This window comes from Natrix helvetica (assembly GCF_964273705.1).
Source record: "Natrix helvetica genome assembly, chromosome: 1".
In the NCBI taxonomy this organism is placed as follows: domain Eukaryota; kingdom Metazoa; phylum Chordata; class Lepidosauria; order Squamata; family Natricidae; genus Natrix; species Natrix helvetica.
In genome coordinates this window covers 142,005,786-142,019,233 of record NC_138548.1, presented here as the reverse complement: position 1 = coordinate 142,019,233, position 13,448 = coordinate 142,005,786, and the positions used below count along the sequence as shown (strand labels likewise).

Below are 13,448 nucleotides of genomic sequence, written 5' to 3'. Positions count from 1 at the left end.
GTAGTGCTCAACTTACAACCACAATTGTGCTCCAAATTTCTGTGGTTAAGTGAAACATTTGTTAAGTTGAGTGTTGCTCCATTTTATGACCTTTATTGCCAGAGTTGTTAAATGAGTCACTGCAGTTGATAAGTTAGTAAAACGATTGTTAAGGGAATCTGGCTTCCCCATAGGTTTTGCTTGTCAAAAGGTTGCAAAAGATGATCACATGACCTTGGGACACTGCAACAGTCATAAGTATGAATCAGTTACCAAGTGTCTGAATTTTGATCACACATGATCATGGGGATGCTACAAAGATCGTAAGTATGAACAAATGGCTATAAGTCACTATTTTGGTGTGTCTGTAACTTTGAATGCTCACTAGATGAACTCTTATAGGTCGAGGACTACCATATCTGTATATACACCAATGCACTGATTTCATTTTTTAAAAGTTTTTATTTTATTTTAAAAACAAACAAAAATATACATTAAAAATATAATCAGTTACATATCTATTTAGCATGTTGTTTGGTCACAAACATTTGTGCATCACCGCTTTCAATTACATATAGAATAAGTAGTTATCAGCCCAATATACATTAGTACATTGATTATCATTGTAAATCATATGTTCAATTTACTCTTATAATTTCTTCCTTTTGAACACGTATTCTAAGGATTAAATTCATATATATGCTAACTATATGTCACATCATTTTAAATCTATTAAATAGTAACATATCTTAATAGTATCATCTATCTTATTTTAATATTTCTTGCAGTATATATATATAAAACGATTCACCAACATATACTTCTCTCTCCCACTTTCTTTTTTTTCTTTTCTTTTTTCATTTTTTCTTTTTAAGCAGGCAGCTATCAGAGAGAAGAAGGCAGCGCGGCTTGTGCAGCCGAAGATCGCCTGCTTAAAGATCGCCTGCTTAAAGATCGCCTGCTTAAAAAGAAGCCTCGTCCTTCTTTTTAAGCAGGCGATCTTTAAGCAGGCAATCTTTAAGCAGGCGATCTTTAAGCAGGCGATCTTTAAGCAGGCGATCTTTAAGCAGGCGATCTTTAAGCAGGCGATCTTTAAGCAGGCGATCTTTAAGCAGGCAATCTTCGGCTGCACAAGCCGCGCTGCCTTCTTCTCTCTGATAGCTGCCTGCTTAAAAAGAAGGACGATGCTCCACTGGTTCGGAGCCCATCCGCGGGGGGGGGGAGGGATCCCTCTCGCGTTCCTCATCTTCCTGGATGGGCTGGTAAGGGGACAGAAAAGGTTGTTCTCCAGTTGGGATGGAGAGAGGGACAGACAGACAGAGACACACAGAGAGAGAGAGACACACACACACACAGAGTGAGTGATTGATTGAGTGAGTTGACAGACAGACAGAGACACACACACACAGAGAGAGACACACACACACACAGAGTGAGTGATTGATTGAGTGAGTGACAGACAGACAGACAGACAGACACACACACACACATGTACACACAGAGTGACAGACAGAGAGGAAGGGAGGAGAGAGAAACAGAGAGAGAGAGAGGGAGGGAGGGAGAGTGAGAGACAGACACACACACAAGCAAGGCAGCCCCCCCGCAGAAAAGGAACAGGAGAGGAGTTCGCGCCAAACGCCTCTGCAGACGATCTTGAAAACCTGCGAGGTTGCTTTCGGAGGGAAAAGACGGGCAGCTGTGCAAAGGCTTGTTTTAAAGCTGCAGGCTCCAAGGCTGCAGGTGCCCAGGGAGGGCGGCAGGGGCAAATGCTGCCGCCTGCCCCTTCCCAAAGCAACATCACAGGTTTTCAAGATAGTTCGGACAGGTGTTTTTTAAAAAGAAAACCCTGAAAAAGCCGCAAGATCTGGAGAGGGATCCGGCCAGCCCAAGAAGACATTTCTGAGAAGAGATCTCGCCATTTTTTGCATCGGGGCATGCTGCAAGGGGGGGGGGGAAGTGAAGACCTTTTTCAGCTGGCGCCAAGGACTTCCCCGGACTTGCTTTAGTGAGTACGGGCCCGCACCTCCACCACCATCAATCCGGAAAAGGTCTTTGCTCCCTCTCTCTTGCAGCAAGCCCCGATGCAAAAAAACGCCAAAGACTTGCGAGTGAGTGACAGGGGTGGGGCTTCCGGGTTCATTGACCAACCAGCAGAAACCCACCACTGCCCAGGTGGCTACATTCGGCTTATAAGACGCACCCAGATCTTCACCCTCTCTTTTGGAGTAAAAAAGTGCGTCTTATAGGGCGAAAAATATGGTAAATACATCTTTATCATTGTATTTCATGTAATCAACTGCAATTATTATTCCTTCATTTTAAACAAGATATTCTAAATATTCAATTCATATATATATATATATATATATATATATATATATATATATATATATATATATATATATATATATATATATATATATATATATATATATATATATATACACACACACACACACACACACACACACACACACACACACACACACATACACCAATATTCCATTACTTTGTTATAAATCTATAGAATCTATATATTCAATTCATATATATATATATATATATATATATATATATATATATATATATATATATATATATACACACATACATATATACACACACACACCAATATTCCATTATGTTGTTATTATTCTATAAAATCTATATAAAAGTAATATGTCTTTATAATATCTCCTTTCACGTTCTATTATTACAATTCAAGATTATGGTAATTGTATCCATTGATAAAACAAGTCCCAAATCTTATAAAATTGTTCATCCTCTTGTTCTCTGATTTCAAATGTCAATTTACTCATTTCAACACATTCCATTGTTTTTCGAATAACTTCCTCCTGCGTTGGTATTTTCTCATTTTTCCAATTTTTTGCAAATGCAATTCTGGCTGCCGTTAAAATATTTATGATCAAATATTTCAAGTCTTTATTGTATGTATCTGGTATAATACCCAATAAAAGAGTCTCTGGTTTAAAGTCTATGCGTTTCTGTGTCATTTTTTTCCAACCATGTGTGAATTTTAGTCCAATACGTTTTAGCTTCTGTGCAAGTCCACCACATGTGGTAGTATGATCCTGGTGTCTGATGACATTTCCAATTTTTTTTCCTATTTGTTTTTGGACATTCTTGCTATTCTCGTTGGGGATAGGTGCCACCTGTAAAACATCTTATACAAATTTTCCTTATAAGCTGTTGACATTGTCATTTTATAATTTTGGGACCACAATTTCTCCCATTTCTCTAGTTCAATCCTATGTCCAAAATTCCCCCCCCCCCCAAGCTATCATTGGTTCTTTAACTTGTTCTTCTTTTAACTTAACCTCTAGTAAACGTCCATATAGTTTTTAAATTACTTTTTCATCAGTACCTGTCAAAATTTCATCTAACTCAGTTTTTTTATCATAAAAACCTTCCATTTTGCTGTCTTTGTCATATCTAGATTGTATTTGCAAATATGAAAACCAATTCATTTCTATTCCTTCCTGTTTCAGCTTTGCATAGATTTGAGTTTACCCTCTGCACTCAAAATTTCACCATATCTATTTGTTCCTTCTTGTATATTATTTGATATGAAAAAGCTTCAATAGTTGATAGCCAGACTGGTATTTTTAAGTAATATTGTTTTTTAATCTTCTCCCAATTCAATAACAAAGTTTCCCTTAAATAATGTCTTCTGAAATAACCCTGTGTTTTAGTACCTTTATACCATAAAAAACATGCCATCCCATTAAAAAGTCATGTCCTTCTAGAGTCAATAATCTAGAATTCCTTAGTGTTATCCACTCCTTAACCCACATCAAGCTAGCTGCCTGGTGATATAATTCCCAATTGGGTAGCCCCATGCCTCCTCTTGATTTAGCATCTTGTAAGGACTTTAATTTTATTCTTGCTTTTCCCCCCTACCAAATGTACTTCAATACTATTTTGTTTAATTGGTCAAAAAAAATTCCCTAGTCTAATTGGAATTGTCTGGAACAGATATAAAATTCTAGGTAAAATGTTCATTTTGATTGTAGAAATTCTCCCTATCATTGATAGTTGTAAATTTTCCCATTTTCCCTTGATTGTTTTTTAATTGCAATATTTTCTTTGATTCTGCTATGTTAGATGTTTGTTCCTTCAGGAAAAAAATTATAAATCAAGAAGGCAATAATACTGAGGCTCCTGAATCCATCAAGTTTATGTTACCTAAATTTGGCAATCAACTAATAACTAAAATGTGATTTCCAACAGATTTTTGGTAGACGTACAAGACGAACAGATTCATTAAAGTTGCAAGAGTTATTAATATTTTTAAACATTTGCAACTCAATATAGGAAAAACATTAAATTTCTAAATTGATAGATATGTTAGTGGTTCAAGTTTTAAGAAAATGGAAAGGATATATTTCTGTAGCAATCATAATAAAGTGGATGGACAAGAGTTAATTGCTTAAAGAGAAATATTTCATAAGGAATTGCCTTGTGTGTCCATTGGAAACAGAACCCTATTTTCTTTTTAAAAAAATGTAATTGAAAATGGCCTTGGATAATCTCAATAGGGAATCAAGTTTACATTGTTTAAAATGGCTAAGTAATACTCCAGTTCAAGCAAAGCCTTCATTTCTAGACTCACGCCAGTCCGGCTTCCGACCCGGGCACAGCACGGAGACAGCCTTGGTCGCGTTGGTCGATGATCTCTGGAGGGCCAGAGATAGAGGTTGTTCCTCTATCCTGGTCCTATTAGACCTCTCGGCGGCTTTTGATACCATCGACCATGGTATCCTATTGCGCCGGTTGGAGGGGATAGGAGTCGGAGGTACCGTTCTGCGGTGGTTCGGCTCCTACCTCTCCGACCGGAAGCAATGTGTGTTGACAGGGGGACAGAGGTCGACCCCGAGGCCACTCACTTGTGGAGTGCCACAGGGGTCGGTCCTCTCGCCTCTCCTGTTCAACACATATGTGAAGCCGCTGGGTGAGATCATCCGTGGTTTTGGGGTTGAGTGTCACTTCTACGCTGATGATACCCAGCTGTATATTTCAACCCCAAACCACCCCAACGAGGCTGTCGAAGTGATGTCCCGGTGTTTGGAAGCCGTCGGGGTCTGGATGGGGGACAACAGACTTAAACTCAACCCCTCCAAGACTGAGTGGCTGTGGCTACCGGCACCTCGGTTCAGCCAGCTGATTCCATCGCTGGCCATAGGGGGCGAACCATTGCCCCCTGTGGAACGGGCGTGCAATTTGGGCGTCCTCCTTGATGCCCGGCTGTCAATGGATGACCATGTGGCAGCCGTGGCAAGGGGGGCGTTCCACCAGGTTCGCCTGGTGCGCCAATTGCGCCCCCTACTGGACCGGGATGCCCTACGCACGGTCACTCATGCGTTGGTGACGTCCCGCCTGGATTACTGCAACGCTCTCTACATGGGGCTGCCCTTGGGACGCGCCCGGAGACTGCAGTTAGTTCAGAACGCAGCCGTGCGGGCTGTGATGGGGAGTACGAGGTACTCCCACGTAACACCTCTCCTGCGCGAGCTGCACTGGCTGCCTGTGGTTTTTCGGGTGCGTTTCAAGGTGCTGATTACCATCTTTAAAGCGCTCCATGGCACGGGACCTAGTTACTTGCGGGATCGCATCCTCCCACATACATCCCTGCGGCCAATTCGCTCACACAGAGAGGGACTTCTCCTGGTGCCGTCCACTAGGCAATGCCAACGGGCGACACCAAGGAGTAGGGCCTTCTCTGTGATGGGCCCAACCCTCTGGAATGACCTCCCCCCCGACATTAGAACCACTACTGACCTCCGCTCCTTCCGGCAAAAATTGAAGACTCACCTGTTCCGATTAGCAGGCCTGGCATAATTACAACTGTCCCTCCTGGCAAATGTATTAACTGGTTATTTTAGGGGTATTGTTTTTAACTTATTGTGTGTGTTTTAGGGGTTCAAAATCCTATATTTATATATATTGCTTTGTACAGTTCTTTTAATTCCATTTTTAACCTCCTCCATTCCAACTGTACATATTCAATTTTATTGTATTTTGATATATTTGGCATGGACTGTACACCGCCCCGAGTCCCTTTTTGGGAGAGGGGGCGGTCTAGAAGCATGAATAATAAATAAATAAATAAAATTTGTTGTTGTCAACAGTTAAGAAGCTGTGAGAAACACATTCCCTATAAATTGTATAGGTTGATACCATTGAGGAAATAATTTATGAATATAGATTGTCTGCAGTGGAAAGACTGTATTTATATATGAAGACTTTCTTCTGTGGTGAATTATCACCAATTCATAAGTATTGCATGAGCAGAGTCAATATTGGGAAAATACTGCTTCTATTCAATTTCTAAATTGATTTTTTACATAAAAGTAAAGCTGAGAAATATGTTATGACAGCAAATTATGTTTTGTTACTAAAATACAAACAGTTCTTTTTTATACCAAGGATGACATAACTTACATATAATTAATTGATGTACAATTTAAAATATAGCTGTTTTTATCTATTGTTTATTTTCTTATATTACTATCTGGAACTAAAAATAAGTAGACAAATTAAGAATGTCATGGTTAAAGGAACATATGTGGTCTATCTAAACCTTTGTGTTTTTCTTATCTGTTTTTTTTTCTTTGAGTAGATTGATTCTTTGAGAATCAATCCATTGGAATAGAGCTGGAAAGGAATCTTGGAGGTCTTCTAGTCTAGCCCCCTACCAAAGCAGGAGATCCTATACCATTTCAGACAGGTGGCTGTCTTTTCTTAAAAACCTCCAGTGATGAAGCAGCACCCACATTTTCTAGAGGCAGGCTGTTCCACTGGTTAATTTTTCTCATTGTTAGGAAGTTTCTCCTTGATTCCAGGTTGTTTCTCTCCTTGATTAGTTTCAGAATCAATTTACATTACCTGTTTTCCTGCTAAAGTCAAATATGGCCCTTCAGATATATTTGAATTACAACTCCCACCACTCTCTGAGGTTGACTTGCTGGGATTTCTAATTCAGCAACATTAATTTCTCAGATGAATAATTTTAAAAGCTCTACCATTATGCTTTCTCTCCTACCCAGTGGTAGTTGGCTTTTTAAAGAAGCTTCCAAATAACACCTGTTCTTTTTTTAAAAATGTATACAGACTTAAGTTTTATGCAGAAAGCCTTGAGTTTCTAAAACGTCTCTAGGTGATGGATCAAAGATTTTGCACCGATTTAATGCAATATACATTAAACACTAGTGAATCTGTAGAGCTGAGATGTTGAAAGGCTGTGTTAAGATTGCTGCTTAGGTATGGATGACCTAGGGCGATCAATTGTTTGAAAATAAGGGTACAGATATTTCAGGATAAAAGTAATTCATAGCCAACTGAATAAATGTTTGTAGAATAATTGTCTGTATCATGCCAGGGCTGTTTCCCATTACCTCAAGTCAAATGGGAATTCATATATTGACAATGCTGATATTACAGTCGCCTTTCCTGGCTTTCCAGTAACATAGTGTCAGCAAATTTCTGATTCTTATTATACCAAGCTAGAGATTTGATTTTGTCTGTCATGCTAGGTTACTTCAGTGCCAACTTTGGTCAGTGAAGTAATGATGCTGAATTGGTTAAAAAAAAAAGGAAATATAAAGCAATGTGAAAGTGTTAAATATACTATTGTGAGGACCCATTTCCAATCATCCTGGATTTGTGAAAGGTTTAGCTTCAGGGCATCTTCTCTCAAATGGAGGCTAAATATAAACTATTGAGCTTTGTAATTCTGTTATGGGATAAAACTTGGAAGAAAAGATGTAGGAAGAGTAGTGAACGTCTATGAATAGATCTGAAGGTGATCATACAATTAGCTGCAAAGAATTCTGGTAACTGATGGAGATGGCACCGAAAGAGAAGTTTTTGGTTACAATGCCGTATGCAACTTGATCATTAAATGTGAAAAGCTGCAACTAAGGAATATTTAGTGTCACACAAATGCATGAGCCAACAACAGATGCTTTAATGGAAGCAGTTGAGAAATTTAATGGCAAAATGCAAGAAAGGCATAAAGAAAGAAGGTAGTGGGTATTTGGAATGCAGAAAATGAAAAAAATAGAGGAATTACTGGAAGATTTCAATTACGTAAAACAATCACATTAAGTTTTGTAAAGAAAATTTATACAATTTATACTCACTACAAGTAAGATATTTGCAGCTAAAGCTATGAACTATGGCTATACAAGATATGAACCTTATGTGGGCACATTTCCAAGAAAGGAACCTAGGTATTGGTAATGAAGATGCCAGACTGACATCCTCATCCCATGGTAATATCATGAATGGGGGCAGACTTATTGTAAACTCATAGCATTCCAAAGCAGTAACGGGGCCATCTGATTATCTGGTATTGAAGGTGAATACTGAAGTCTAGACAGAAGAACCATTCTGCAGCAGTGACCTTGATATTCTTGAGTGCAGTTTGTCCCCAGATTTACACTGTATTTTGAAGCATGATCCTGCTTCACTAGTGGCTTTTGGCATCCTAATTCTAGAGAAGGGCTGAAAGGAAGGAGCAGAAATTTTGTAATCTGCCCTGGAAAATTTTCCTTCCATACTCCTTCCATACTCTGTAGGTTGGTGCCATAGAAACCATGTTCCATATCTTTCTTTATTGCAAGATGCAATGTTCATCTTGAATTGGATTCTGGGCATTGTAATAATTTTTATTTACACTATTTATTCTCTAAATGTAAGAAAATTCTAATTACCATATGTAAACTCTACAACCAGATGGCTGATAACAGCTATTATGTAGTTTAGGTTCTTATTTTATTATATGTGGTCCATGACCATACAATAAATTTACCCATGCCATTAAGGCCATTTAATTGGTAAAAACAACGCCCATAAATGTGCATATTATCAATCACATTTAGCCTTTTAAAGTATTCCTTTTTATATTATTTTATTTTATATCACACTATTATAGTTTTGATATTTAGAATATTCATATTATAGTTTACTAGTAAAATTTAATGATATTGTGATTTTAAATTTTGCATTAGCTGTTTTTATTTGGTTTTAGTTATTATCCTATGGTTTTATACAAATTATCCTTCTAGTGTTTGAATTTATATAGCCACTATATTATAAGAATGGCAGGATGAAGTGATGAAACCCTCATAATTTGAAATATGCAGACAATTTCACATTGTTATATGAAAATAAAAATAAAAACATTAAAAATCCATTATGAAAGTAAAAAAGAGTGAAAATTCTGGATTAAGCTTGACTGAAAGTGGTAAATAACTTTTCTTTTAAAAATAAAAAGAACATGATGCTTGAGAAATAAAGAAGTTTAATTCTAGGAATGAAAATAATCTCAAACTTTGACAAGAACTTAAAAGATTAGGAAAATCCATTGAGAACAAAGATCAAAATAATTAAAGCTATGTTTGTTTCAGTAGTGATGTATCACTGAAATTGAACATGCTGAAATAATTTTTTTTTTCAAATTATATGTTTCATGAAAAACCAGTCAGTTTTAACCAAACAAAAACGTATTGGTCTCTTGAATTGATGGATGTGTGTACTTAGGACATATGATGTAAATAGTGAAGTAGAAATGAATGATGTACATGGTACAGGAAGCTGTAAAAAGTGCAAATGTAACATTTAAATCAAGTAGATGGATGGGACATTTTTTTTCTGAAATAGCCTTTGAAGAGCTATGGGCTCTTTTGTAATTTTTATTCTTGTAAACAAGTTAAGTTGATGAGCATTTGTCCATACTAAGACTAGGAAGTTGAACCTGAATTGAAGGCACCTACTTGTCTGAAACGGTATAGAGTTTCCTGCCTAGGCAGGGGGTGGACTAGAAGACCTCCAAGGTCCCTTCCAACTCTGCTATTGTATTATTGTACTTCTATTTTTTTCTCCCAGTCGATAGATTTTAGTTGAAGTTAAAACAGATTTCCATTCTTATTCCCCCATTACCTTTCCTTCCCATACCACTTGCCAAATACGTTTGCTCTACTGACGGCAAGGCTTCAATAAAGAGAGGTGTACTGTCCCTCATCTATAATATGTCCAGTCAGTTGCTCTGCAACTTGGTAATAACCGGCATCCTAATATGCTGCAAAATAGCCCATTTGTTGTTGTTAGTTGCAAAGTCATGTCCAACCCATTGCGACCCCATGGACTATGTTCCTCCAGGCCTTCCTGTCCTCTACCGTCCTCTGGAGTCCATTTAAGCTCACACCTACTGCTTCGGTGACTCCATCCAGTCACCTCATTCTCTGCTGTCCCCTTCTTTTTTCCCCTCAATCTTTCCCAGCATTAGGCTCTTCTCCAGTGAGTCCTTCCTTCTCATTAGGGGGCCAAAGTATTTGAGTTTCATTTCAGGATCTGGCCTTCTAAAGAGCAGTCAGGGTTGATCTCCTCTAGGACTGACCAGTTTGATCGCATTGCAAATCCAAAGGACTTGCAGGATTCCATAAGGCCATGAAATGGGAAGGGTGAAGCATTAACAGAGACTAGCAGTGATTGAGGAGAGAGATGGACAGCTGTCTTTTCTTTTGTTATTTGACACCAACTTCATCCAGTAAGTGGGAAGAGAGGTAGATAGCATGTACGTGGATAAGTGTGGCTGACTGAGAAGAAAAGAGAAATTCTGGATTTTTCTAAGGTTGAAAATAAGAAAAACTGATTACATTATACAACTTTTTTTGACATTTCTGAATAGGCTGTATGAAAAATAAATAAGTCTGCACTTCTAAAGAAAAAGCTTTTCTGCAGTCTCTTCCATGCGTCTGGTCTCTATTTGCGTATGCTTCCAAACCAGCAGATTGGCTGATGTGTATAGGTTAAAAAATAGTAGCACATTGCTGTGCTAATTATAACAGCCTCAAACTGTCTTAGCAGTAGGTGACAAATTTCTGAATGTTACATGGAAAATGTCGCTTCCTTGTTTCATGTAATATGTAAACGAAACAGATGCTTGCTATAAGGTGAACGAATGTACAGTATCGTTCATTAGAATAATTGCCAAAATATTAAAACATTTTTCTGGCCAAAAGCTGTATTTATTGAGGATCTATTTGAACTAGTTAATAAAATCTGTTTGTTATGAACTTTTAGCTTCCATCTTGAGAAGCTTTAATCAATTTAACCATTCATATGTTAACTGAAAACAGGGTTTGTACTGCATCAGTACAAAACTCTGCCTAAGGCAAATACTGCACACCAGGTTTATTCACATTTATGCAATTTACATTTTTAGACTACTACCTAAGTCCTGAATAAGTGACAAGATCAATGTGGGTATCTCACTACATGAGCAATTGCTTGATACTTTAGAATTCCTGACAATGATTTTGTTTCCGTGTCCTGCTCTTGAATGTTGTTGTGTGGAATGTTTTTTTTAAAATACTTTTTAAAATACAAATAATACAAATCTAGTAAATACAAAAAAAGAAAGAAACAAGAAAAAGGAAAAAAACCTAAATAATAAAAAGGAATAAAACCCAAATGTGGAGTGTTAATTCTTCAAAAATGTTTACTGTGTCAACATTCTGCATATTATTTAGTACTGTGTTTTCATTAAATATTAAACAGCAGGGCATAAAAGTTCCTAAAAATCTTTCTTTCTTTACAGAGCTTGTGTCATCTTGGGCGTGATATTTCTTCTGTCCGCTTTATGTATAGTGATCAAAGCCATCCATGACCTTGCAACTAGGTTGCTTCCAGAAGTGGTAAGATCTTTTTTTAAAAAAAATAAATAAATCCTAAATTTCAATGTTTCATTAAGAAAGGTTGTTTTGCAGCTGCATGTGCTCTTTCGTAGCTTTGCATACTTCTATGGAATTATATAAAAATTGCAAGCTTATCTTTTATAGAGTCAGCCAATGTGATGTCAATTTTATCTTTACTATTATTTTTTGTGTTAACATACCAAATCCATTCACTTCTAGAAATTAAAAATTCCAGAAATGTGCTGTGGTCAAAAGTTGGATTAAGAGTAAGTTAGTATTGGGGAAATGTTAAAAAACTGGAATTTTTTCAGATTTTCTGAGCTGTAATCTGCAGTGTATGTTACAGTTGAGGAAATTTAGTAACGGTATAATACAAGGTTATTCAGAATAGTTGCAACAATAGAAATAAGTGGTGCTCTTGTGTCCAAGATTCTAGAATGCGCTAGAAGCAATTTACTCTACTGTAGCTAAATGTTGTTACAGAAGTACTGCTTTCTTGAGGTTCTACAGACTTAGAGCTGCTTAAAGTAAAATTATATTCTCCAAAATCCTATTTTAGGTAGAATCAAGATTGCACTTATTATTGTTCATCGCATATTCAGCCAGATGTTTAGGCTAGATTTGGCATTTTTATTGATCTATTGAGTCCTTCCCAAGGACCTGAGATTGCTAGATGTTGCTGATGATATTAAAGGTATTGTTGTAAACTGTTCCAATTAAGGCTGCCTTTTGCAATTGACTGGTTGTGATTTTGTTCAATGTTGTTATTACCATCAGATTTAGATGAGATATCCTGCATTTTTATATGTAACCCATGATGGCAACCATACCTAATAGTCCTGTCTATTTCCTTCATAAGAAGAATCCTATGAGGGGGGTTGTGAAAGAGTGACTGCCCAAAGTTGATCAGCCAGTTTTTGTGCTTAAAGGAAGCACAAAATCTCCAGGTTTTACGTATGGATTATTTACATACTATTGTCTAAGAATTACGTCTAGAAGAAAATCAACTAAATCCTCTGTAATAATGGCACAAGGGAGCTTAGCTTGATAGATTTCTTAACTATCTTTCTTTGTACAATTATTTTACAAAGCTTGGTATGAAATTTTAACAGCATGACTCCCATTTTCAATCATGTGGTTTTGGCACAAACTTTCTAATACAAATTTTTCTCTTCATGTTCTGGTAAGAATGCAACATTTAACTCATGGGGAAGAGCAAAGTATTAATGAACTAAGATTTAAGGAAGTTATGGTTTATTCAGTTTTAATGTATTTATAATTCATATTTTTAAGGTCACGCAATCCATAGTTAAGCAAATGTAGCGCATAGCTTGTCAAGAGAACCCAATCATAGGCTGTATTGGCATTTGCCCTGCTGCATTAGACTTAACTCTTACAGGTAGTCCTTGACTTAAAACCAATCATACACTGGAATGTACAATAACACTGGAAAAAATTACTTATAACTTTTTTTTACATGATTGTTGCAACATCCCCATGATCATATGATCAAATTTTAGGTGCTTGGCAACTGAATAACAGAGTTCGAAAGTATTCTAACTTTGAGGTCTTCCAGTCCAATTCCCTGCTCAGGCAGGAAACCCTATACTATTTCAGACAAATGATTGTCCAATCTCTTCTTAAAAACTTCTGGAGGCAAGTTGTTCCACTGATAAATTGTTCTAATTCTCAGGACATTTCTCTTTAGTTTTAGTTTGCTCCTGTCCTTGATTAGTTTCCATCCATTGC

General features: G+C 37.1%; 1 protein-coding gene across 1 annotated transcript in view; it reads left to right on the top strand.

Moving 5' to 3' along the window:
• TMEM163 (transmembrane protein 163) overlaps positions 1-13,448 on the top strand; it is a 96,720-nt gene that overhangs the window by 60,152 nt on the left and 23,120 nt on the right. The window contains exon 5 of the mRNA XM_081940209.1: positions 11,603-11,699. Coding sequence (XP_081796335.1) covers positions 11,603-11,699 — 97 coding nt within the window. The remainder of the gene's footprint in view (positions 1-11,602; positions 11,700-13,448) is intronic.